Raw genomic sequence first — 27,781 nt, forward strand, 5'->3', positions numbered from 1 at the left:
CTGTAGTGGTTACGGGGCCTCTAACAAAGTAAGCGTTGGTAGCAAGAGTATCAGGTGGGTCATTTTTATGTTAGAAACTGCTTTTATGTTCAAGGAGGGCATCATAATTCCTGTATTACATGAAAGTTGAAACTTTTTCTGCATCAGAGTCTTTATCAGAGCTACAAAAATTAGTTAATGTGTGGGGGTTTAAGGTTTATTCTTCTTCTTGTCTGTGCTTATTTTCTACCGAGTTGTAAAATCATCCATAGTTTTAGATAGGAAAATAGGGGAGTATAACAAAATAAAGTGGAATAATTGAAGAGGCTGTATTACCTCTTTTTTAGTAACAAATATTAAAATTGTTGGCAAGATTTGTCATTCTCTCTCCTCTTTATAGGAGAAGCATCCTTTCTCCATATAATGGAACTAAATGGAGTGAAAACTTTAAGTTATGGGGAAGTATCAGATTATTAGTTGTTTTTTTTTCCTGCCCGCCACTGTCTTTGAACTACTTGTTGCAGTGTTGCTTAGAGAAACAACTGAAAAGTCATCTAATGTTTATTTGCTTATTAGCTTATATCATCCATATATTTTTGTTTTTCTTTTAAAGATTTTATTTATTTATTTGACAGACAGAAATCACAAGTAGACAGAGAGGCAGGCAGAGAGAGAGGAGGAAGCAGGCTCCCTGCTGAGGAGAGAGACTGCTGCGGGGCATGGACCCTGGGATCACGACCTGAGTTGAAGGCAGAGGCTTTAACCCACTGAGCCACCCAGGTGCCCCTCATCCATATGTTTTAATAGAGCTCTCTTGTGTTAGATAAACAAAAACTCTGCATATCGGACATAGAAAATTTGGGCTATTTGCCAGGGAACCATATCCTTTGAGCTACTGTAGCTCATTTTCATTAGTGTAAGCCTAGATTAGGCATTACTCCCCATGTTTTTTGGATATCTAGCTTTAAATGACTTGAATTATAAAAAAACTTTACTAATTCATCAGACTGCATTATACTTGTGTTTAGTGGTGTCAGGTTGAAACTCTAGAAACACATAGATTTCTTAGGCGACGGCTTTATTTTCCTTTTTCTAGCCATTATACTGGACCTTTTGATCCCTGGTGAATATCACTCTAGAATTTTTTTTTTCCCCAGAAAGATTGCTAGTCTCTTCTTGGAATAGCAATATATAAGTTGATTAGGAAAAACAATTGCAGGCCAAAAAATAAAAATCACATGCCAGCACAAGAAAATAACTGGCTTAAAATAATTTATACTTAAGACCCAATCTCTTCATTTAAAAACATTGATGATCCTGAAAAATATTTATGGAATTCTGGTCAGAAATGTGCTCTATCAAGATTGCTATATGCTTAATTGGAGCCTAGCACATCTGTCTTTTTGTTTATATGACAAATATTGGTATTCAGTACATTCCATTGAGTAAAGATCCCCAATTCTGTGTATTGAATATTGTTTCAATTATACTTCAAAGTCTCTAAGTATATATCTTTAGTTTTTCTTATATATTTCTGGTTGAAGGTCAATCTGATTAATGGAAAGTACTGCATTTCCCATTTTATTGCCCCCTTTGCCTTAGTCCTTTTAATAATTTCTAATTATTAGTACAATGATATTATGAGATTTTATTTTCAATTAATAAAATTACAGTTTTTCACGGATATCATAACAACCATACTCATTTGATTGTAATACCATTTCATATATAATTTTGAAATAGAACTTTTTTTTTAGATTTAGTGATGTTCACATGTAGTGTATTAAGAATAAAAAACAAGTTTTAAAAGTAGCATTCTAGTATGTAGTATTAATGGTATTTTCATATTATGGTATAAAGGCATTACTTTTTGACATTCTTTTGATGATGCCATAAAAAATATCTTTTGGGAAGGCTTAAAAGGAAGAGGATATGATTAAAAGTGGTCTTTTTGGGGAAACTGAGAAGGTGGAAACATTTCAGATTTTAAAAAGCAATGGCATCCAAACACTCTTACTACTGATCAAGTTATATAAACTAAGACTGTACATTTTACTGCTAAATAATTTCAACTGAAAGTCTATATACTCTTCTTAGATATATAATGCTGCTTGTTTTTCTACTTACTTTTTATTCATACAAAATGTATTGCCTTTTTACTGTGTATTGTCCTTTGATGATATCTTTTAAAATTTATTTTAAAGTCTTCAAGCTCATGTATCATTTTTACCTTCTTATCACTTTCGCTTTTTACTGTCTGGTTTGTCCTTCATTGGCTTGGCCTTCCAATACTGTGCCTCGTGATTTTGAAGGCTACAGAAACTTGAGGAAAGCAATCGAGAAGAAAGAAGGTTGGAATATTTCCCAGGTTTTTTATTAAAATGTCATTTAAATATTTAGTTGCCATTCACAAAGAAATGTGTTATAGAATTATAGATTGTTTCAGACTAGATTAGCTTGGTGCTCCTAAAATTAATGATGATTTTACAAAATTGACAAGTACATCAAATATATTTCCAGAAACTACTTTTACAGAATAAAATGCTCACTAGTTACCTGGATTAAAATTCATGTGATTTTTGAATAAACTATCATAGTTATGATAGTGAATTCCCTTTTTTAGGCAAAAAAATGACCCTTCAAAACCCACCATTGACTTTCAGAATGTATCTTTCAAAAACTTGTGAACAGTGGGAATTTTTAATTGGGTGGGAACTGAGATTTTGTCATAGCCCATGCTAAATCACAGGTGGGTTTTTCTCCTCTCTTCCTTATTTGGTGTAATATTTGGAATATTATATTTGCAATGCAAATATATTTGTATATACAAATATTTGTAATAGTTGTTGGAAAGCAACATTAAATAGCAACAAACCAATAGGAAACTGTGGCCTTTTTACAGATAAGATTTACAAGACTTTTTTTTTTAAAGATTTTATTTATTTATTTGACAGACAGAAATCATAAGTAGGCAGAGAGGCAGGCAGAGGTTGGGGGAGGTGGGAAACAGACTCCCTGCTGAGCAGAGAGCCAGATGTGGGGCTCCATCCCAGGACCCTGGGGTCATGACCTGAGCTGAAGGCAGAGGCTCAACCCAATGAGCCACCCAGACACCCCTTAAAAGACATTTTTAAGGTTGGATTAGAAATATAATTGTTGCTTTTAAAATGTATTTGAGGTGAGTGTCAGAAACAGGATATTTTCTTTTTTTCACTTAAAATTTAAGCTAGATTTAGAAGCACGTTTTTGAACTCTCCATATAATCAATATTTGCATTTTAGTCATTCAGAATTATAGTTATTTAAACCAGGATCAAGTGATATTTTACTTCTCATCAGGACTTCTCTTCATAGATTTTTCTAAATAAGCACCCAGATTATATAATCAAAATTATTAAGAAAATAATATTTAAATATTTTAGAAGCACCACTTTAGAAATTTCAACCCTTACTTAAAATAAGCCTTTTGGGAACTTTCACTATGCAGTAATTAGTTACAATAATAACTCATTTTAAATATGAAAGCTTAAAAATTATATTTTCTTAAAATTATTTAATAATTTACATTCCATAATTATATTCCACACATTCTATAGTAGTCTGTAGTATCTATAATTTTATTCTATAATTCTATAACTTGTTTAAAGTATTCTACAATGAGAATGTAATTCTAATTGTCTGTAAGTTGCACTAGAACTCATCTAACTAGTATATATTTAGGACATTATATTTATCATAAGAATTAAATTATAGCATTAAAAATGTGAGATTTCTTCTATTTCAGAAGGTCAAAATAAAATACATAGTTAAAATAATGTATGGAAGCATCCTTCCACCTTAACATTTTCAAGTCCTTTTGGTGTCTTCAGTGAGTAAAGTTTGCTTCCAGTTTTTATATCATCCCCTAGAGGACAGCAAAAGCAGAGCAGTTTTATGTCCCTGGGTAGGGCTTTTTGAACATGAATATGCATACAGATCACCTGAGTAGTCTTATAAAATGAAGATTCCGATTCAGCAAAACTGAGGTGGAGTCTAAGATTTTGCTTATCTATGTAGCTTCTGGGTAATGCCAATGCTTCCATGTCTGTGAACTGAACTTTAAGTGTAAGATTCTAGAATACCCACCTGGTAGTCAAGACCCTTGGTTCTAGTACTCTTGAGTGGATTAACTTCCCCGGGCCAGTTTCTTTTTAGGTTTCACCAAAAATGTTGACATTGGTAGTCAAATGTCAAAGGGGTTAAACCACATGATCACTAGTGTTCCTTCCAACTCCAAGATTCTGATTCTTTGTAACATGCAAACGTAATTTCATTGCTGCTTAGTTATTTTAGATATCAATTTGTCTCACTTTATTGAGAAGAACTTGAATATTTGAGATACAATTATTATATAGTATCAACTTGTATTTTTAAAAGCTTCAATCTTAAGTGATTTATAAAGGGAAATTAATGTAAAGTTACAACCTCTGATCTTTCTACATCAGAATTGGCATGAACAGTTTATAATATATGAGTTAACTTTATAAATGAAAAGTAACATTTGCTGGATACTGGTGACTTGGAGAAAGTAGGAGGGTTAGAATAAAGTGGTTATTTAGCTATAAACCAGAGTGAGAGGGACTATGGGCTGGAGCTTAAATAATGAAACATTCAACAATAACAAAAAATGTGTGCTGCAACAGTTTACAGGTGAGCAAGACTGCATAGGGGAAAGACTGGGGAATGCTGATGAGGACTATCTTTCCAAACATATTCACCTGTCTTAGCCTTAACCTTAGTCCTAAACCTCAAGTATAGTCTGTTTGAGTGCCTAGTACTGTCCTTTAAGTGGGATGATGGATGAAGGGAATTTCTTTTTAGAGTTGCAGTAGGAACTGCATGGCGGAAATCAACAGTCCTAGTAGAACACAAGTGATGCAAGAGAGGCATTCAGTATAACCAAAAATTTTCTCTAACAAAATGAGTTAACAACAATCATGCAACCCTGTTAGAATTTTCTTGATTTCTTTCCAGTTAAGATTGTTTTATTGGTATTGCTACTGGTTGTTCCTTCTCACTCTAGAGATACGGCATCTTCTATGCATCTTTATGCATCTTTCAGCCTGTGCCATTAGACTCCAACATAATTCGTACATGAGACCCATAGAGGTAACAAACAGATACTCATGCACAGTCATAGAGATTAGTGTATTTAATAAACTCTTACTGCACATTTATTATGTACATCCCCTGGGTACTGGGGACATAATGCTGAGTCAAACAGGCATGATCCCTGCCCTCTTAAGGCTTACAGTTTAGTAGGAAAGACAGAAATTAAAGAATAATGACAAAAAGAACATGAATTAAGAATTCTGAAAAGTGCTTAAAAGAGAAAAATATTTATATTGTTCTGAGTACAAAAGTATCTGTGAGAACTGAGACCTAGGGTTAAACATTACAGTTTAATCATAAAAGAACTTAAATAAGATTAAAATTTTATCCTAGAAACTCAAAACGAGTCTAGGTTTTAGGGCAGTTTTTTAATGTAACAGAGTAGCTGAAAGAAATGATAGCTGTTATAAAAGTATTTAGATAAAGTCTTTAAGCTCTTTGTAGGAGAATTTTATTGGAGAATATCTGAGTATTTTTTTTTTTATCCTTGATGATTTCAAAATGTTACAGTGGCACAAGAAGGAATCTTTCACATATAGATTTATTTGAAGTTCACTTTCTTATTATTATTTAGTATGATTGAATGTATGAGTCTAGTGAGCAGATGCATAACTTCTGTGCATAGTTGATCATGGTTGCTGGACCCTAAAAGAGTCACAGCGAATTAAGTGTGAAAGACTTTGCTTGCTGTACTGTGTGCACTGTCTTCTTCTCAAGGTCACTGGGGCTGAGTTAGGTTGGCTATAAGCATTACCTGACATCAGTATGTGGTTAGAGCTGTTAGTACCAGGTGACCGAACAGGAGGCTTCTATTTGGTATGGCCAATCTTGGGGCAGATTCTGAAATTTCCTATTCAGTCAAAGGTCAGGTTGAACCTCAGACAGTTTTGATGTGCCAAGACCCTTTTCTGTGAGAACAGTTTAAGAAAAGTCCTGTGTCATAGGTATGGCCTAGGAAAAAAGCCTGTGCTATTACTAGAGAAGATCTAACCACTATAATGGATACAACCAGTGTAGACAAACTTACTGTGAGCAGATTTATTCTGGATCTCTAAATTTATCCTTAAATGTATTAGGACATCAATTAAATTTCAACTTCTGTATCTTTGTATTTAAGATGGGAAAAGCCATATATTTAGATGAGAAAAGAAAAATATGTGATTTCCTTTGAATTTAAATCACCTATGTTCTGGTTAATTGGCTGTCACTGTGACTAGTTCAGAGCTGTTTCATCAGATCTCATGCCCTAAGGTATAATCTATTCTTCAGTGTTTCTAGAAAATAAGCTGTTCTCCAATGATATAATTCACTATTGTTTGAGTGGCAATTTCTGTTTTCCTCTGAAGCATCACACATAACTTTGCTCAGTCAAATGATAAACTCTTAGTTTGTTTTCACAAATAATTGATGATTTTTAAGATCATCAATTTTTAAGATTTGGGAGACAAAAGTGAAAAATTTTCCTCTCTATTTTAATACTGTAACCCTTTTGTTCCTTTTTTTTTTTTTTTTAAAGTGTGGCTGGTAAAGAGGATAATATAGATACTGATCAAGAGAAGAAAGAAGAAAAAGGTATTACAGAAAGAGAAAACAACGAATTAGAAGTGGTAAGCATGAAGGAATGAACTTCTACATTTCAGTGCCTGAATTTAGCTTGTTTATGGTTGCTGGTAACTATACTAACTTTTATATGTAGAAAAGAGAAATGGTTATCATGCAACCATTTTAAACTATGTGCTTGAGGACTTCTTTTCTTCAGAAATATGAGCTATAAAATACTACCAACTCTCAATCTTGTACAACATGAAAGCCTTGTGTGTGTGGGGGGGAGGGTAGAATACTAGGATAGATGAAGTACTATTTTATTTATTTAAGATAAAATTATGTAAAAATCCTAAAATTGTGGAATGATTTTTGTACTTGATGAAAGGTGAAATTTGTGTACTTCTTTATTTAGTACTCCAGCAATCTCTCTTAATGAATTAATCAGTTTGTTTCGTTGATATTGTGCTATTAATGGTCATAAATTACATTTTAGGAAGAGAGTCAAGAAGTGAGTGATCATGAGGAAGAAGAGGAGGAGGAGGAGGAGGAAGAAGATGACATTGAAGGGGGTGAAAGCTCTGATGAATCAGATTCCGAATCCGATGAGAAAGGTACTTGCTGTTCAGTACAAGGACAAAAATTATTTGGGCAATTTTTTTAAAATATGGGCAGGAAACATTCTCCATTTCCTTCTTGATGAGGACAGCTTTTGTAACTGCCGCCTTGTGTATCCCCTCCCAGCCTCATGTTTCTGCCCCTCCTGGATTTAGTCATTGTGTGATTTCCATTCTTAGCACAAATAGTGTCTGTTGTCACTGATCGATGTGAACAGTCTATCTTGTTCACCTCTTTTTTAGTTTTTGGTTTATCCAGGACATTTTCCTTATAGCTGCTAAGTGAATACCTGGATATAGATGATGGTTTTCATGCTTTTGCTTGCAAGTTAGAATTATGATATTGTGGCCTATTACAGTGTGTTTATTTTTTCTTTTATAAATAGCCAATTATCAAGCAGACTTAGCAAACATTACTTGTGAAATTGCAATCAAGCAGAAGCTGATTGATGAACTAGAGAACAGCCAGAAAAGACTGCAGACACTGAAAAAGCAATATGAGGAGAAGCTAATGATGCTACAACATAAAATTCGGGACACTCAGCTTGAGAGAGACCAGGTGTTGCAGAACTTAGGTAAGAATTACATTTACTTCTAATTAAAGTTCCAACTAAATTGCAAAAATGTGTTTTTATCGTATCTGCCTTTAGAGGAAAGAAATTACATTAGAAGCCACATTATATGTGAGTTTGTCTCATTATGTCAAATATTGCTTATTTTTTCATTCTGGTACCTCTCTAGGCTATTTAATTATTTTGTGCAAAGTTGTGGCTAATTATTTTTACTGTCTTGATTTATGCTGGGAATATTTTTTAAATTAAAAAAAAAACACTTAAGGGCGCTTGGGTGGCTCAGTGGGTTAAACTTCTGCCTTCGGCTCAGGTCATGATCTCAGGGTCCTTTGGTTGAGGCCTGGAGGCTATCTGCTCAGCAGGGAGCCTGCTTCTCTCGCGAGCTCTCTCTCTGCCTGCCTCTCTGCCTACTTTTGATCTCTGTCAAATAGATAAGTAAAATCTTTAAAAAAAAATCTTAGTGCTCGCTTCGGCAGCACATATACTAAAAAAAAAAATCTTAAAAAAACAAAACTTAAATAATTGTTAAACAAGCTGAGAGTAGCTAATAAAAGAGAGGGATTCACAGATGCTATGGCCTCCTGAGGTTTGTGTTTGGAAGGTAGTTCTTCTCTGAGCTCATGAGTTGTAAATCTACAAAGTGAGAATCTGTATCTCATAGAAATAAATACAAATACCCTTTGGTCGTTTAGGTTCAGTGGAATCTTACTCAGAAGAAAAGGCAAAAAAAGTTAGATCTGAATATGAAAAGAAACTCCAAGCCATGAATAAAGAACTACAAAGACTTCAGACAGCCCAAAAAGAGCATGCAAGGCTGCTTAAAAACCAGTCTCAATATGAAAAGCAATTGAAGAAATTGCAGCAGGATGTGATGGAAATGAAAAAAACAAAGGTATTGATTATATTTTGCATTAAAGTCTGATGGTGAGGATATTTGTGTCATTTGGGACAAAAAAATTATTGTGGTTCTTTCCATATTCAATAAAAGGTAACCCAGTCTTACAAATGATGCACTTCCTTTTGGCAATTAGAAGTTGTTTCCTATACTCATCCATTATCAAAGCCTTTCTTCAGAGTAGCTGAAAATCATGTCAAAAACAGGGCTTATTTGACTGATGGATATAGCTCTCTTCCTGAAACACGTAATATATCTTGAACATGCAAAAAATTATTGATAATTACATAATGAGCACTATATTTCTATTTAAGATATTAAACATTACAGTATACACAAAACTTCCTATGTATGAAGTTTTGCCCCCAGAGGTAACTACTGTCTTTGCCCCCAGAGGTAACAACTATCTTGAATTTAGTGTTTATCCTTCCCATGCACAGAAAAATATAAATTGTCTTCTTGACAAAAGAGAGTATGTGAATCCTTATCTGTTCTGTGTTTTTGTTGTGGGATTAATTATTCTTATTAACATTCGGCATGACAATCAATGTCAAATAGCAAATGTGAAATAGCAAATGTGAAAATGATTTAAGAAGTTTTAGATCATAATGTGTTTTTGCTGATGACAGCAATAGCTAAAATTATTAGGTGCTTACTATACACCAGACATTGTTATAAGCACTCTACAGGTATTACTCAATAAATTCTCATAGTAGTCCAATAATGCCATAGAGCTGTTATCTCTATTTTATATATGAGAAATGAAAACTTAGAGAGGTTAAGTAATTTGTTCAAGGTCATATAGCTACTGGTAATAAGTACCAAAAATTCCTTCAAGTTATAGAACAATTGAACACTGAATATAAAATGGATACAGCACTAAGCAATTGATAGAAACATATTGGAAAAGTATTAGAAATAGAAACGTTTCTATTTCTAGTTAGAAATTCTATGTTTCTATTTCTAATTAGAAATTTTAAATAGAATTTCTAATTCTATTTCTGTGGTCAGCATTGACCATTTAAAATGTGCATCAAAGCTCCATTTTTACCTTGTTAAGTATTCAGAATTCTAACTGCTTATTTCCATATGTGTGATTAATTTAACGAATGTTGTAATAGGAAAACGCCAATAGATGTATTTACCTAATTTTTTTTAGGTTCGGCTAATGAAACAAATGAAAGAAGAACAAGAAAAAGCCAGATTGACAGAGTCTAGAAGAAACAGAGAGATTGCTCAGTTGAAAAAAGATCAACGTAAAAGAGACGTGAGTGGACTTTAACTTTCAGTTACATACAAATATTGTATATTGAACAAGCTTGTTTAGTAAATGGAAGAAAATTTTCTGATAACTGTAACTATTAAGTGCAGGTTAAGGATCATAAGCAAGCATTAATTTTAAATATGGCATTTATTATAATATATGGATTATAGTAACTTAATATACAAGGTCATAAAAACTCTATAATATTATTATAAGTTTTATTAGAGGCTTGCTTATTTCCTAGATGATGAGATGCAAGAAAATGGCAAAGAATAATTGATGATCTCTAAGGAGATCAGGGAACTACTTGCAGTATTATGTAAAATAGTGATTTTAGGATGGTTCCAGACAGTTTCACCACTAGAGATTCTTAGCAATGTTCCTGGAATAATAACCCACTTTCACTGAGGCAGCTTTACTAAGAGCTATAAAAGTTTTCACATTCTTTCACTTAAGAATCCTACTTCTCGGGCGCCTGGGTGGCTCAGTGGGTTAAGCTGCTGCCTTCGGCTTGGGTCATGATCCCGGGGTCCTGGGATCGAGTCCCGCATCGGGCTCTCTGCTCAGCAGGGAGCCTGCTTCCCTTCCTCTCTCTCTGGCTGCCTCTCTGCCTACTTGTGATCTCTCTCTGTCAAATAAATAAATAAAATCTTAAAAAAAAAAAAAATCCGGGGCGCCTGGGTGGCTCAGCGGGTTAAGCCGCTGCCTTCGGCTCAGGTCATGATCTCAGGGTCCTGGGATCGAGCCCCACATCGGGCTCTCTGCTCAGCAGAGAACCTGCTTCCTCCTCTCTCTCTGCCTGCCTCTCTGCCTGCTTGTGATCTCTCTCTGTCAAATAAATTAAAAAAAAAAAAAAATCTTAAAAAAAAAAAAATCCTACTTCTCCCATGAGCTTAGAATAAGAAAATAATCTAAAATCAGAAAATTTGTTATGTGTTAAAATCTTTACTTTAGGGTTGTTTGTAATAGTGAAAAATGTAAAAACAATCAAGATGCTTGATAGTAAGGGAAATGGTTAATTATTGTCTGTCTCATTTAATAGGTTATTATTCAGCCATTAAAGATTAGGATTTGGGGACGCCTGGGTGGCTCAGTTGGTTAAGCAGCTGCCTTTGGCTCGGGTCATGATCCCAGCGTCCTGGGATCGAGTCCCGCATCGGGCTCCTTGCTCATCGGGGAGCCTGCTTCTCCCTCTGCCTCTGCCTGCCATTCTGTCTGCCTTTGCTTGCTCTCTCTCCCTCTCTCTCTCTCTGACAAATAAATAAATAAAATCTTTAAAAAAAAAAAAAGATTAGGATTTGGAAACTGCATAGTAAAATGAAAAATGACTGTGATTTAACATTAAGTGTAAAGTAGCTTTTTTTTAAAAGAATTTATTTATTTATTTATTTGAGACAGAGAGAGAGCATGAGTGGGATGGAGAGGCGCAGAGATAGAGGGAGAAGCAGATTCCCTGCTGCGCAGCGAGCCTGATGCAGGGCTTCATCCCAGGACCCTGAGATCATGACCTGAGCCAAAGGCAGATGCTTAACTGACTCAGCCATGCAGGCACCCCATAAAGTAGCATTTCATATATGCATGCTTGATTAAAATGAGGGAAAAAGTTTTAAGGATATATACCAACATGCTAATTGTAATTGTGTTAAGCTTTAGGTTATAGTTAGTTTGTTTTTTCTTCTTTCCAAATTTCTGGCAAAATGGTTATTTCATTTATGATTTTTTTTTTTCCTCAAAAGAAGAGGCCATCATGGTCTTTTCCCCATTGTTGGTTAGGTTTCAGCCTGTGTTCTTTTTTCTTGCTCAACTTGTTCTAAATCCTCCCTGGAGAAAATGTGAGCAAACAGCATATTTTAGAAAGTAGACATGTACTTTGGGAAGTAAAGAGAAAATTTAAGGAGCTAGAAGGGAATAATGAGAAAAATAGATTATTCTCATGAGATGACTGCTGTATTAAGGCTATTTTTCTTCCTTTTTTCCTATTTATAAAAATTGACACATATGAACAAGCCATAAAATTCCCTCCTTTAAACTGTACAATTCAAGGATTTAGTATATTCACAGAATTGTGCAAGGATTACTACTATTTTATTCCAGACTATTTTTTATCACTCCAGAAAGAAACTCCATACCCATTAGCAGTCATTCCCATTCTTCCCCCTCCCTGGCCCCTGACAGCAATTCTACTATATTTTCTGTTTCCATGAATTTGCCCACTGTGGATGTTTTATATGAATGGAATATACAATATATAGCCTTTTTTATATGGCTTTTTAAATTTAGCATGATGTTTTCAAGGTTCATCTACGATATTGCATGTACTGGTTGTTCATTCCTTTTCATGACTGTATGGATAGAGCAAATTTTGTTTATCCATTCCTTAATTGATAGATATTTGGGTTATTTCCACTTTTTGGCTGTTTATTTATATATTTATTTAGAAGCTCTTATTCAAATTCCAGTCCGTTAACATACAGTATTTAATATTAGATTCAGGCATATAATACAGTGATTCAGCTGTTCCATACAACACCCAGGGCTCATCACAGCAAATGCCCTCCTTACTCCCATCACCTATTTCATAGATCCCCCCACCCCAACCTCACCTGTGGTAACCATCAGTTTGTTCTCCGTAGTTAAAAGTCTGTTTCTTGGTTTGCACCTCTCTTTTTTTCCCTTTGCTCATTTATTTTGTTTCTTAAATTCTACATATTACTCAGCCATAAGAAAGAATGAAATCTTGCCATTTGCAATGATATGGGTAAAGCTGGAGAGTATTATGCTAAATGAAATAAGTCAGAGAAAGGCAAATACCATATTTATTTTGTTTTTAATCCAAACTTTTGGATGACAAGTATAACTTCCTTTCAATATTCACTACTTATTTCTTTGTAACTAACTCTTATGAGACATAGAGGTCAATATTGAACAACTAACTCCTGGGAGGGAATTTTGAATCTTATTCTACAACATAGGATCATATATGATATATTCTGTTATAAAAATGTGAGGCTGAATAATCACACACAAAGCTAACATTCAGACTCTTTTATCCTTTTACTTATTGCCTTGTGTGCATATTGAACCCCTTTCTTTATAAATTGTTTCATGTCATATTCACCTTTTAGCCCTTTGTATATTTGTACACCACCCAAAGAATATGAATGAACTTGAGATTTGACTTAGAGTAGAAAAAAACTTAATGTAGTAGTAACAAGTTTCAAACTATATGTTAATTTTAATTTTTGGTAGTTCATTCATTTAAAAAGATTTGTTAACTTTACCTCTATTCAATCATTGCTGTAGGCAATGACGATATGGGAGTGATAAGATAGAATCTGTTTCTCCAACAATTCTCATCTGATGACATAGGAATGAATTTACATAAACATGAGATGAATTACCTGTTTAAATTAGTGATGCAAAACATGAAGGGTTATTTGGTATATCACAGAATTTAAGTCCCAGAAGGCGTATTTGTGATTAAGCCCAATTCCTAGGCCTTACCCGGGGTCACAGAGTTGAATAAATGACAGAACTAGAATTAGGATCTCTATTCTTTTTAAGCTCAAAATTGTTTCCTAAATTTTAGCCTTATAAAATGGCTTAAAGTAATTTATAATGAATTGTCTTTATCATATAAAGTACCTAGAAACAAATTGGCAGCCAATACTGACATGTTTTATTGTTTATTTACTTTTTTCAACATAATATTTTCAAAGTTATTATAAAGTGTTAATATAATTAATATATGTTTTCCCCATATTTAAAAGAGAGTTAATAATTACTGCATATATTGTAAAATGACTTTATTGAAAGTATTCTAAGCTGTGTTTCATCCTGTTCATGCTTCAGCTAGCAAAACAAATGTCTAGCAAAAATGAAGCGATATAATATTTACAAAGCACTTAGAAAAGTACTTGTGTATAGTAAGCATTATATAGAGTTTCTTAGATAAAAGTATGTCACAGAGATAACTTCATTTTTTAGAAAAAGGTGGCTGCATCAGTATGCATTTTTGTTTATTGCAATAAAATATCCTTATTTGTAGCAATGGATGCAAGGTTGTTATAAGCTCAGATTCTGCTAAGAACCATTATAATTCCCAAAGGGACTACGTTAATACAGGAGTAGGAAGCGTTGTATCTTTCAGTTTACCATTTTAATGTATTTGTTATTATCTTATAGCATCAACTTAGACTTCTGGAAGCCCAAAAAAGAAACCAAGAAGTGGTTCTTCGTCGCAAAACTGAAGAGGCAAGTCAGTCATTTGGAGGAAATGCTCTGGCTTTGAGGTAAATGTTGTATGTCTGTAGACTAGAGGACGAGTCAGTCTCTCTTGCTCCTTCAGGTTACAGCTCTTCGCAGGCAAGTGAGGCCCATGTCCGACAGAGTGGCTGGGAAGGTCACTCGGAAGCTGAGCTCATCTGATACCCCTGTTCAGGATGCGGGTTCCAGTGCAGCTGCTGTGGAAGCAGATGTATCAAGGGCAGGAGCCCAGCAGAAAATGAGAATTCCTGTGGCAAGAGTCCAGGCCTTACCAACGCCCACAACAAATGGAACCAGGTCAGTACAATTCTCCTGTTCCTTCTGATACAATCTTTGTGGCATTATGACTCAATGTTGGACTTCGGTGAAAAACAGTTCATTATTTGGCAGCATACAATCAAATCGGCATCTAAGTAATCACATGTGTTTGTTTTTGTATGATTATAGAAAAAAATATCAGAGGAAAGGATTGACTGGCCGAGTGTTTACTTCCAAGACAGCTCGCATGAAGTGGCAGCTTCTTGAGCGCAGGGTCACAGACATCATCATGCAGAAAATGACTATTTCCAATATGGAGGCGGATATGAATAGACTCCTCAAGGTATGGGAAACAGAACATAGATATGTTCTTCCTTAGCTGGCTCTTACTTTTAATTTTCCAAATTTGATCTCTGGGTAAATGAATACTTACCAATTTTTTTTCTTCCTTTTTTTTTTGGGTGAGTTTTGATTGCATTATGTGCAACTAGGTGAACATCATTTCTTTTTTTTGTTTTGCTTTTTTTAATTGTGGTAAGAACAGACAGCATGAGATCGACCTTCTTAACACATTTTTAAGTGTACAGCACGTTGTTGTTAATTATAGGCACCTGTTGTACAACAGATCTCTAGAACTTACTCATCTTGCATAGCTGAAACTTCAGACCCATCAAATGACACCTCTCCCCAGCCCCTGGCAACCACCATTTTATTTAGAGCATCTATGAGTTTGACTATTTTAGACACCATATATAAATGGAATCTTGCGGTATTTGTCCTTCTGTGACTCATTTATTTCACTTAGCCTAGTGTTCTTATGGTCCCGGATCAATATTATTTCTTGAAATCCAATCTGTCTTCTCAATAGCAACGGGAAGAACTCACAAAAAGACGAGAGAAACTTTCAAAAAGACGGGAAAAGATCGTCAAGGAGAGTGGAGAGGGAGATAAAAATGTGGTTAACATCAATGAGGAGATGGAGTCATTAACTGCTAATATAGATTACATCAATGACAGTATCTCTGATTGTCAAGCCAACATCATGCAGATGGAAGAAGCAAAGGTTTGTAATTGTAAAAAAATGCTGAATCGCTTAAGGAAGATATTTTCATATTTATCATTAAAAGCACTTTGAATTTTTATATCAAGGAATTTTTAAATTATTGGTTTAATATGATTGTTAGGTTTTGCGTGAATATCACTCCCTGCCTGCTCTCCAGATTTCTTTGTTGATTTTGTGATATTATTTATTGTTTGTAAAATCAAAAATGTTTAAAAATGTATATCATTTGTTGAGCCACCCTGGATTCTTAACTGCTCAGGTGTGTTTTTTCTTTTCAACGGGCGCACATGTTTCTTGGGGTAGAGATCATATTTTACGTTTTCCTCAAGAGTCTCATTAACTAAGCTGATACTACCAAATAAATAAATGAAATAATAGGCTTTTGCTTCTGTTAGAATACATTTCAGCTCAAAGTAATGTTCATCATATGCTGGTTTGTTGTAGGAGGAAGGAGAAACATTGGATGTCAGTGCAGTCATTAATGCTTGCACGCTTACAGAAGCCCGATATCTGCTGGATCACTTCTTGTCAATGGGTATCAATAAGGTATGCTCTAACTACCCCATTACTGAAAACCCAAGTTTTGATTAATTCATTTTGTTTCTCTTTCTCCAGTGACACTTTCCTCTGTAATAAGTAAGATTTCTTTTAATTGAAAAACATTCTTTGATCTTTCTTTAGAGTTAAGAAAAGGCAGCGCTGTTTAGATCAATTCCATTAGCTTGTCATCCATTGTACTTGTGTAGTAGAAGAGATAAAAGCTTAAACAAGAAACAATTTACCTTTTGCTTTACCAAAGGAAAAATGAAAAGAAAAATCTCTTGGGGGGTGCAGACAAATTTGGTATCATAATTTTGGTTTAATATTGATTCTTTACAGTTCAAAAGAAGATCAGAAAGGAAAAAAATACAGTGACACTTCCCTCCTCTTTGAATGTAAATGCATTAACCTGTCAGCTATAAGAAACTTATGCCTAAATGTTGAAGGTGATAATGATTTCTAAGTCACTTTTTTTTTTTTTTAACACTACTTTGGGACTGTGCTAGACCCTTTATTTTATGTTCTCCTGCTTAATCTTTACAGTGTGCTAGGAGGTAGGTATTATTCATATCATTTTGCAGATGAGGAAACGCAATCAGGAAGATGAGGTAATTAGCTTAAGATCACCAGGCTAGGAAGTGGAAGAGCTTCCATGAATCAAGGTCTCTCTGATGTCAAAGTCCATGTATCATATATACTTGCTATTTGATACAGATCTTTGTGTAGTAGATTCTGTTTTGTACGACCTAAGATAATTGTTGTTGTTGTTTTTGTTGTTATTATGTTTCTGTGTAATTACAGGGTCTTCAGGCTGCCCAGAAAGAGGCTCAAATTAAAGTACTTGAAGGTCGGCTTAAACAAACTGAAATAACCAGTGCTACACAAAACCAGCTCCTATTCCATATGTTGAAAGAGAAAGCAGAGTTAAATCCTGAGCTAGATGCTTTACTAGGCCATGCTTTACAAGGTAATTTGGACTAAATTTCAGTTAAATGAATTGCATGGTAGCTTTGCTCTTTGAGAATGCTATACTATACCTCTTTTCCCTTGTTGTTTGACTGAATAGATGCTATATTTACTTATGCTTTTGATAATTACTCCTTCTTTAATTTGCATGTATAAATTTGGGGGATGTAATTATTGTCATTCCAAGAAATGATTACCAACTTAAAAAGGCTTATTTAACCTTATTAAGCAATTAGTTTTTGTGGATCAACCAAGTTTCTGAATTGGTTATTTAAAATATTAACTAAGTTTCATCACTTTACTCTGCATATCTAACAGCCTTGAAAAATAATGTTTTTTTATGGCATCTATTCTACATATCTTATAAATGGTGCATAATCTTGTTTTATGTGGGAGTTCTTAACATTGGATCTGTTTTGATTGGAGTATTGCTTTTTGTTTCCTTTTTGCTGTTATTTACACAGATCTAGATAGCGTACCTTTAGGTAAGTATGTTTAGCTTTCTGTGTACCCTACAGCTGCATGAATTACTAATTGTTCATGTACACTAATTGTGGTACATCTTATGTTTAAAATTTTTATTGGCAGCCAATTGGTTTTTGCATGCTCTTTTTTGAAATGTATCCATGACCACAAACAACTAAGTCTTTTGTCTTTCCTATACATTCCTAATTTTAAAATATTAGATATTTAAAGAAGTAGGCTTTAGTTAATTTTCTTTTATTTTTTGACCTCCAGCTGTGGCTCCAGTTTCATAAGCCCTTCTTTCTCTTTTTTGTAGGGAAAAAATGGAGTACCCATTTCTTTAATTTTTTTTTAAAAAGATTTTATTTATTTGTTTGACAGAGAGAAAGAGATTACAAGTAGGCAGACAGGCAGGCAGAGAGAGAGGGGGAAGCAGGCTACCTGCTGAGCAGAGAGCCCGATGCGGGGCTTGATCCCAGGACCCTGGGACCATGACCTGAGCTGAAGTCAGAGGCTTAACCCACTGAGCCACCCAGGCACCCCCCATTTCTTTAATTTTTAAATATATCTGTTAACTTGCATCTGTTTTAACCTTATAATTAACTTTCCTTAGCATATATCTTTGGTATATATTTGATAGGGTCTCAACTATTCTTTTTTTTTTTTTTTATAAAGATTTTTTATTTTATTTTGTCAGAGAGAGAGAGAGTGCACAGGCAGAGGCAGAGGGAGAATCAGGCTTCCCGCCAAGCAAGGAGCCCGATGTGGGACTCGATCCCAGGACGCTGAGATCATGACCCAAGCCGAAGGCAGCCGCTCAACCAACTGAGCCACCCAGGCATCCCTTGGGTCTCTACTATTCTTAATTTTTATAAAATTCAACACATATATTTTAATATAAATTGAATAAAACTATTCAATGCATTTTATATGAACAGATTAAAACAATATTTATAATATTTTCAGATTAGAATGGGCTTTAGAGATAAACAAGTACAGAAATTTTCAACCTCTTTCTCTTGCCACTACAACATTCACATCAACTACATCCAGTCCTCTTAGTGATTATACACATGAAGGACCAGGAGTATCAGGGCAATTTTATTACTTTTTGATTTTTGTGAATGATTATTTTGGAACAGTTTTTATTTAATTAAAATTATTTCAAAATCTGATCTGAACTTTTCTTTTTCTAAGTACACAGCTGCCAAAAGTTTTTATACTTAAAGGAAAGGAATGTAACTGAAAGAGTAAATATACTTACCTGTCTGTGTCATTAGAATAAACATAATCTATTCATCTGAATTTGTTTTAAATAAGATGTTACACAAATAAAATACATGAGCTGTTTGATTTATTAGATGTTTATATCATGTGTTAATCTCAACGTAGTATTTCCTTGAGATCAACTACATAATTTAGGTATAGAAAAGCTACTATTTTTAATCTGATCAAGCTATAACAAATACAGGTAGAAAAGATAGGATTGGTTATCTCCTAATCAAGACTGCCCAAATTCCTGGATCATAACTAGAATTTTTTGGCATTCCACGTGTTTTGAGGCATGTTTCTGCTCTTTCTGTTCTTCCTCCTCACTCTCCTGCTCCTTGTCTTTGTTCTTTGTGGCCCAGCCCATAACAATAGGTGAACTTTTATTTAAGTCCATTGTCTCTTTTAACTTGGAAGAAAATGCACATGTCCTTCTTAATGTCCTTTTGTGCAGAAGATATTAAACTGCTTATTTGATAGGCAGTGCTACTTTTTCATAACTTTCAAACAATTTTCATTTATCTATGGTTGAAAAAGGGTCAGAACCAGAGAGTGGAAACCCATTCAGCTGATGTAACCTATGTCTCTGTGACTGAAGTCTGTGCTCTAGATGGGGACCATAATCTAGCCTAGAGGTGCTTTGGAGGAAAAGCATGGAAAGAGGAAAAAAAAAAAGGAAGTTTAAGTTCACAGAAGCTAGAGAACTGCACTCAACTGTAATTTTACCTCAAGCCTCAGGCTGAGCGCTGGGATCCAAGTAAGACACAAAGTCTTGCCCTCATTGACTTGATGCCTTGCTGAGGGTGACAGACCATGAAGAGTAGGATACATTCAGTGAGGGCAGTGACTGAGATCTATAATAGGGAGTTAATAGGAACACAGAGTGGGGCCACCCAATAGGAAGGGAGTAGTTGATAAAAGCTTTTTGGAAGAGGTGATATTTGAGCTGAAACACAAAAGAAGAAAAAAGTTAGCTAGGCAAAAGATAAGGTGGAAGAGGAAGAGAGAAGAGTCACTCCAGGCAATGACTAAACTAAAAGGCAGAGACTCAGCCACAGTATTGTACGCATGGGGCCTTCAGGCAGGTTCTTGCCCTGAGCAACAAGTACATGGCCTACAATGATGGAACATAAGGCTACAAGGTGGGCCTTGCTAATGTGTGGGTACTTTGGTAGCCTTTGAAGAGCATCTTTATTATCCTCTTCTTTTTTCCCTAACTATGTTAGGGTCCCTAAGATCATCCCTACCTTTGGAGACTTGCTATGAGGACTCATGGGGCTCAGCGTATGGTTGTATTCATGGCAAAGATTCATGTAGGAAGGATACACAACTGAATCATAAGACAGAAAAAAAACCACAGATGTAGTCTAGAGGAATCCATGTCTGGTTTTCCTTATGCTCTCTCCCTCCTGGGGAGATAACACAGAATGTTCCTTTCCCTTTGGAATAAAAATGCAGCAGCGTGTGTACAACTTTTTTGCCCAGGGAAGTCCATACACTCAGAACCTGAAGTTTTTCCTGGGGACTGGTCACATATGTACTGTCTATTAGTAGGTAGCAGGACTCAAGACTCCCAGAAGGAAGGCAGGAGTTTAGCATAGACCATACAAACATTCTAAGTCCCTCAGTAGTTAACTAGTGACTGGGACACTCTGAGAGTCAAGTTTCCAGATGCCAGGCGAAGTCCAACTTAGCAAGCAGGCCTTTTTTTTTTTTTTTAAAAGATTTTATTTATTTATTTGACAGACAAAGATCACAAGTAGGCAGAGAGGCAGGCAGAGAGAAAGAGGAGGAAGCAGGCTCCCCGCTGAGCAGAGAACCCAATGTGGGGCTTGATCCCAGGACCCTGAGATCATGACCCAAGCTGAAGGCAGAGGCTTTAACCCACTGAGCCACCCAGGTGCCCTCAAGCAGGCCTTTCTAAGGATAGTGGTTTTGGGCTGCTATGCTAACTGTTTTCTGTATACTATTTTTATTACTTTTCTTTTTTTTTTTTTAAACTTAAAGACTTAAAAATACTTGGTTAACTTCCAGTGACATGAGACTGTGCAACTTTAACTGGTAAAGATGAGCTTTAAGGCATTCGGGAGTTGCAAGTCTCTCTGCCTTAAGCTTTAATTCTTTGGTGATGAGAAAAGAAGCTGATAGTGGCCTGGATGTGTGTTCTCAGAGTTAAGACAACAGTAGGGTGATGGCGTGACCGGTTGCCCAAAGACTGTAGTGCTCAGACCAAGTTCAGTCCTGAAGAGGAGTTTGACTTGGTGACTTTCTGGGTGGGGGCCTCTCTCCTTTTGCCAGGTTGGTTATGTCAAACCATAATTATCTCTAATTATGCATACATGGATCAGCAGGGGTTACGTTTTTACTAAGCACTCACATGATGTTTAACATACTAACTCGTTTCATACTAACTGGTTTCTACAAGAAAAATACTAGCCAATCTTAGCCCGCTTTTATACATGGGAAAATGAAGATTAGTTTGTCATTTCTTTATAACCTCATGTTCTATATTATCAACGAAGGCAGTCACCTTGGCACTCAGTTATGCTGTCCCTGGAGCAAGTCCTTGAGCCTCCCTCTAATGGTGGGCTTTCAGATACACACTGCCTTCAAGACCACAGTCTTCTTCATCCCAGAAAATAAATTCCCTTTGTGTGGGTCCTCGATGGGCTCCATTTTAGATAATACTATCACGTATCAACTATTACTGAATTTCTAACAAAGTATCTGGTAACCAGTGAAGAAGAAAGGGAAGATCCGAGAAAGGAATTAGTTGCCCGCAATCCACATGTATAGAATTAAAAGTGAAAAGAGGATGAATTGTACATATTTTTCATTAATATAAGTAATTTGTAATGTTGTTACTTTTGTGGATTGGTTTTATAATAAAATGTGTATGTTTTAAAAACCTGCATCTATGTAGGGGCTCACTGACATTTTACATAGTTTGCTTTCAGTGGCTGTTTGATTTGTTGACTTCCTCCTAATTTCCTTGTTTGCTTTTTCTCCTCTCTTCTACCAGTCTGTTACAGTTGTTCTGAAATAGTGGTGATTTACTTGTATTCAGTTACAAAACTCTTGCATGCAGACCTACTGTTTTTGTCTTTTATGTACGTGTGAACGAGCTGCATGAGGATGTTTAACTTCTCGATACCTTCACACAGGCACACATGCTTACCCTCTACTTGAAAACAAAAATAAAAATAAAGGAAGATATTGAAGTCAGGGGCGTACTGATTAAAATATGGAAAGTATGTTTACACGTACATAGTTTTTGAAATTGGCTTACTACATTAAAAGGAGCTCATGCAACATTTATTTTAATTTTATATTTTACTCAGTGGTTTTTCATGTTTGGAGGGCTTGGCATAAGTATATACTCTGAAAAATATACAGTTACACATACTCTGATAAATACATGATCTCATTTCCATCCTATGAATGTTGTTCTTTGTTTTATGATTCGAACTTGTGGTTTTTTCTTATTTTGAACACCTTTTCTCATTTTAGGACACATAATCAAATATTTTTCTATATTTCTATTCGGATTCAGTAACTAAAACCGAACTGCCTATGTTGAGACATTGGGCTGATGTTTATTATGGCATGGGGATTTTTATCATTCAAATTATGACATGTGGATAATACTTAGCTTTTGGACATTTGTTTTTGTTTTAGAAAATGTAGAGGATAGTACTGATGAAGAGGCACCCTTAAACAGCCCAGGATCAGAAGGAAGGTAAGAGAGCCCTTAGAAACTTAAAGATTTTACTTTATATTATTTATATTATATATTATATATATATGATATATATTATATATCATATTATATATAATATATATTTACTTAAATATTTTTATCTTGTTGCTTCAAACAATTGCCATAAAACAACCAATTTGAACTTCATGGCTAAGTGAGTAGCATTAGAAACGGTATTATGGAAACCAATCTAAGCCATATTTAACCACCACAAATTTTAAAATAAAATTTACTGGGATATTTAAGGAAAGAAAAATGAATTATTTTTTAATTAGTTCATTTTGATTTTAAATATTGTCTTTTCTTCCCCATAGACATGTAAGATGCTTTCTATGGTTATAATCATAGAGGACATACAGTTTTCTCTAAGTTCCCCTTTAATCTGTGGTTAATTATTTATTTGGGTATAGCACACTATCTTCAGACCTTATGAAACTTTGTGGAGAAGTGAAACCTAAAAGCAAGGTAAGGAGAACTGAAAATAGCAGGTAAGCATCCTTTCCCACTGTTTTTTGTTATCACTATTAAACACATGAGTTTTAGGGGTGCCTGGGTGGCTCAGTTGGTTAAATGTCTGACTTTTGATTTTGGCTCAGGTCATGATCTCAAGGTCACGAGATCGAGCCCTGTGTCTGGCTCTGTGCTGGGCATGGAGCCTACATAACATTTCTTCTCTCCCTCTGCCCCTCCACCCCCTTCCCCACCCCCTACGCTTGCACGTTCTCTCTCAAAAATAAACACACACATAGGCTTCAGACCTTTAGTAGGTTAGCAAATTGGCATACTTTTACCAGAGCTCCCCTGTATAAGAAATTTAGTTCTATAATTACCATATTCTCCTTCAGGAAAAAAAGTATATTGAAACATTCTGCTTTTTGGAACTTGTGCTTTAGCACATTATGGCACTTTTTCTACTAGAGAAGGCATGACTTTGGAGAGCAATTCTTTTTTTCTTCCAGGTTTTACCTAAAAGTTTTATTACCTGTTAAGGAAGTAATGTGCTAATTTATTAAAGTCACCGAAATTTCCTAGTAATATAGGAGATGATAGATGCTGTAGTGGCATACAGCATGAATTTGTAAAATTTGTAAATTAGCGGAAATTTTTGAAATTTTAACATTCTAGAATGTTAAAATTCTAGATTGAGAGTTGGTCGCATTTGATAGATGAATTAATTAACCATCTTAAGATGTTTAAAAACAAAGAATTCTTGTAGTGCTTAGTTAATACTTGTTAAATGAGTGGAGAGAATCAGATCCTAAAAGAATAACACTGTGCAAATGCATTAGGACAGATTGAAGGACCGTAGTGAACAGTCAGGTAATGTAAATGAGTAATTTGGCTGGCTGTAAAATAATGAGTAGAGGTCATTGTGATTCCCTGAAGAGGACAGGCCACTTCTAAGCAAATAACCATCACTTAACTCTGGCTTATTTTTGTCATGAGGAATATAGGACTGAGACTATTAGATACTGTTTTTTTCCAAAGAAGCCTTAAATAAAGATTTTTATGTAGGATTTACTAGTCTTTAAAACACTGGTCAAGGGGCATCTGGGTGGGTCAGTGGGTTAAAGCTTCTGCCTTCGGCTCAGGTCATGATCCCAGGGTCCTGGGATTGAGCCCCGCATCGGGCTCTCTGCTCACCAGGGAGCCTGCTTCCTCCTCTCTCTCTGCCTGCCTCTCTGCCTACTTGTGATCTCTGTCTGTCAAATAAATAAAAATCTTAAAAAAAAATTAAAACCAAATTGGTCAAGCCAATTAAAAAAAAAAAAAGTCTCCAGGCTCTATGTATGATCCTTGGCAACATGTGGTTTGTATTTTATTTTTCTAAGTGACTAAGCAGAAGTTACCCAAACTCAGAGAAAACATCCTAGTATGGTTTGGATTCCATCTTAAGTAGAGGAGAGAATCTCTTAAGGTCCTGAATGTCTTTCAGGCTCCCTGCCCTGCTGGGATGCTGGAGAGGTGAGAAGTGGGGCCCTAAGGTCATCTGCTGAAGGAACCACTGTGGTTAGGGATTCCTAAGAACATATTTGTCTCTGCCTTGGGCTATTGGCAGTGAGGAGAACTGACCAGGTAAAAAACTGGTTGGAAGGCTTTCCTTTTTCCCAGAAATTTTCCGAGGTGCTACCTACTACTCCTTTTGAACCTCAAAGATACCTTAAATGATCTCGTATCATCTATTTTTCATCACTGAAAAAGTAAAATTGACTGTGTATGTTAAATAGGTATGTACCAGCACTGTGCTCAGTGCAGGGGATATAAAGTTGAATAAAACAGGGTGTTTGCTCTTTAGAGGCTTATAATCTGTTAAACACCTTGCTTATCCTTTAATGCCATAGTGATAACAACTGAGCAACAACAGGATAGTCAGTTTTCACGAACAAGGAAAGGAATGTGTAGAGTGAGTTTAGATTCTAGAAAAATAACCTTTCCCTGCCTCACCATGATGCAAGAGCTGGTGCAGGCTGGTGTTGAATTACTTAGCAAGCAGGTTAAAAACACAGCTAAGGCATCAGGAGGACAAGGTTGCAAATCTGAGAAGCAGATTTAAAAAGCGATATCAAAAATTTAAAACTAAAAGTGATATTAAAACATTTAAACAGAGGAATTTAGAATTTAGTTGAGCTTCCCTGCAGTTAACTTTTGGTTTAATTTCTTTCTGCTTTCTCTTTTTTAAAAACATTCTATGTTGGGAGACCTGGCCATGAGTGTCAGGGATAGCAGTCATATTGGTGGCAAGTTGCTTATTTTTGAATCTGGCTTTGCCACTTAATAGCTGTGTGACTTTGGGTCAATTATTTAGCTTCTCTGTGCCTTAGTTTCCTCATTGGGATAATGGTAGTACATGCTAATATAATAAGGTATTTGATCAATGCCTGGCATACAGTAAGTACAATAGAAATGTTGGCTATTATTATGGCCTCTCAAGGTCTTATCTGGCTGTAGCTCTGGCTTGTTTTACTATCTTACATGCTGTGTTTGATACACTTGCTAGGAAATGACATGCTCAATGTTTTTACCTATTTCAAACTAATATTAAATCTCTATTCCCTAATCATTTCTGCAAAAGTTTGCTCCTGATTGCTTTTCCTTCCATTCTCTGACTAGGCCCGAAGGAGAACCACCACTCAAATGGAACTGCTGTATGCAGATAGCAGTGAACTAGCTTCAGACACTAGTACAGGAGATGCCTCCTTGCCTGGCCCTCTTACACCTGTTGCAGAAGGGCAAGAGATTGGAATGAATACAGAGACAAGTGGTACTTCTGCTAGGGAAAAAGATCTCCCTCCCCCATCTGGCTTCCCTTCTAAGATAGGCAGCATGTAAGTCTGGCCCAGCTACACTAACTTCCTTTCTTTTGGCTTTTCTTTTTTGTTTTCTTTCTTTTTTAATTTTTTATATGCATGTTGCTAATTTCTTATTTCTATTTTTAAAAAATTATGTAAATAAGATCTCTGGTTTTCAAAAGAATTTGTTAGGTTTATTTCCCCTAATTTTTTTGACATTTGAAATCATTTAAGATGAAATATTCTCTGTTCAGTTGCATTGCTTGTTTCTAAGATTGAAGGTCATTCTTAAGGGTCATAATTTTCACAAGGGCTGAGTTATGAATTACAGACAAAATTTAGTTAGGAACATTGAATCAGGTATTTATGTCTATAAAACCATTATATAAAACAGAAGCTTTAAAGTCTCAGATTTGCTCTAAATTAATGTATGTTCTCATTTTAAGTGTCTGGTCAGGATGGCAAGCAAACCTTTGCTAACCCTATAAAGAAAAAGAAATATCAATTACAAACTATCATTTTAAGCTTTCCTAATTTTTTGCCTTGAAGCACATTGCATTGCATGTCTGGGATAAAGGTATACACAAGATGTTTTTATTGGTATTATTAAAGATTTGCAGGAGGGAATATTTTCTCTCCCATTTATGATAATATGAACAAAAGACATTCTCTTCAAAACAAAACTTATTTAGAATTTTCACTGCTGTCTTGAGCACAAAGAGCTCTCTACCCATAGTGTGTGTACACTATGTGTGTTTGTATTTTTTGATAATTATATTAAAATTAGATCAGTCATTCACTGGTAAAAATTTTTAATGACTTTTTCCCCAGTAACCCTCACATATGATCTAGCAGATGATTTATGGGATGATTACATTACTGCGTTGGGGAATATTGACCAAAAAATGGCACATACTACAGGACTCAGCAAATAATAAAATATAACAAACTTTCCCCTTTGAGTATCTGTTTCCCATAACTCCCTTCTTTTTAAAAAACTTTTTAAAAACTTCTTTCATTTTGTGAAGATATTTCTGTCATCTTCCATTCAGTAAGCCCATCTGCTACCTTTCCATCCAATTTAATTTTAATGATGGCAACTTTCTTGCATGTGCTTAATGTAGCCTATGTAATTAACTAAATTAACTATGGGATTTGCTGATAGAGAATGCTAACCAGTATAGCTTACGGCTTCAGTGCTTTTTTGATAAGATGACTGTTGAAGAAATGCTTTTGGTGAAGGTAGTGATATAAACAGAATAGATTTTAGGAACAGATTTAAGTTGAGACTTTTGGGACTTCAAGACTAAATCTGTGGCCTGGAAACCACATTCAGGTAATACCTTCTTTTTGCCCTCCCCCCTTTTTTTAATTTTTAAAGTGTATCCTTATTGACAGGTTGGAAAATATATGTTTTGGACTCTGTCATTTCACATGATCTGTTTTCAGATTTTCATAAATTCAGATGCTTATGTCATCCTGTAAAAATTTAAGAGTTGGACATGGTTGGTGTGGTAACTCTTAGTAAGTCATTACTGCATGACTTACTGCATGATGTAAAATAATTTACTCAGGTGTCCTCTATGATTTAGCTTGATGAAGGGTTTTTGAAATGTGATTTCTTTTGATTAGAAAAGTCAGGTACATGAAGTTTAAATATTTAGCTTTCACTTAAAATGGGAATCACGTAAGCCCATTCTGGTTCTTGTAATATTGCTTTATAATTCCTTAGTATATTTTCTTATTAATATAACTAGCCTACAATAGCAAAAATTCATTTTTTAATCAAAATTCATTACCATCATACACAAAAATAAGAGTTTTTAATTGTTAATTACATAACCACTAGTCAGCATTTAAAGTTAAGAATGTTTTTATTATAAAA

The 27,781-nt window shown here is 35.1% G+C and overlaps 1 protein-coding gene across 1 annotated transcript in view; it reads left to right on the forward strand.

Moving 5' to 3' along the window:
- LOC111161322 (kinesin family member 21A) overlaps positions 1-27,781 on the forward strand; it is a 153,647-nt gene that overhangs the window by 100,033 nt on the left and 25,833 nt on the right. The window contains exons 12-27 of the mRNA XM_022524913.1: positions 2,292-2,330; positions 6,646-6,736; positions 7,168-7,285; positions 7,675-7,863; positions 8,553-8,752; positions 9,915-10,022; positions 14,205-14,273; positions 14,368-14,582; positions 14,733-14,886; positions 15,412-15,606; positions 16,051-16,152; positions 16,948-17,113; positions 17,577-17,597; positions 22,525-22,585; positions 23,017-23,071; positions 25,718-25,932. Of these exons, the coding sequence (XP_022380621.1) occupies positions 2,292-2,330; positions 6,646-6,736; positions 7,168-7,285; positions 7,675-7,863; positions 8,553-8,752; positions 9,915-10,022; positions 14,205-14,273; positions 14,368-14,582; positions 14,733-14,886; positions 15,412-15,606; positions 16,051-16,152; positions 16,948-17,113; positions 17,577-17,597; positions 22,525-22,585; positions 23,017-23,071; positions 25,718-25,932 (1,998 nt within the window). The remainder of the gene's footprint in view (positions 1-2,291; positions 2,331-6,645; positions 6,737-7,167; positions 7,286-7,674; positions 7,864-8,552; positions 8,753-9,914; positions 10,023-14,204; positions 14,274-14,367; positions 14,583-14,732; positions 14,887-15,411; positions 15,607-16,050; positions 16,153-16,947; positions 17,114-17,576; positions 17,598-22,524; positions 22,586-23,016; positions 23,072-25,717; positions 25,933-27,781) is intronic.

This window comes from Enhydra lutris, unplaced genomic scaffold, assembly GCF_002288905.1.
Source record: "Enhydra lutris kenyoni isolate GAN:26980312 unplaced genomic scaffold, ASM228890v2 scaffoldscaffold84, whole genome shotgun sequence".
Lineage (NCBI taxonomy): Eukaryota > Metazoa > Chordata > Mammalia > Carnivora > Mustelidae > Enhydra > Enhydra lutris.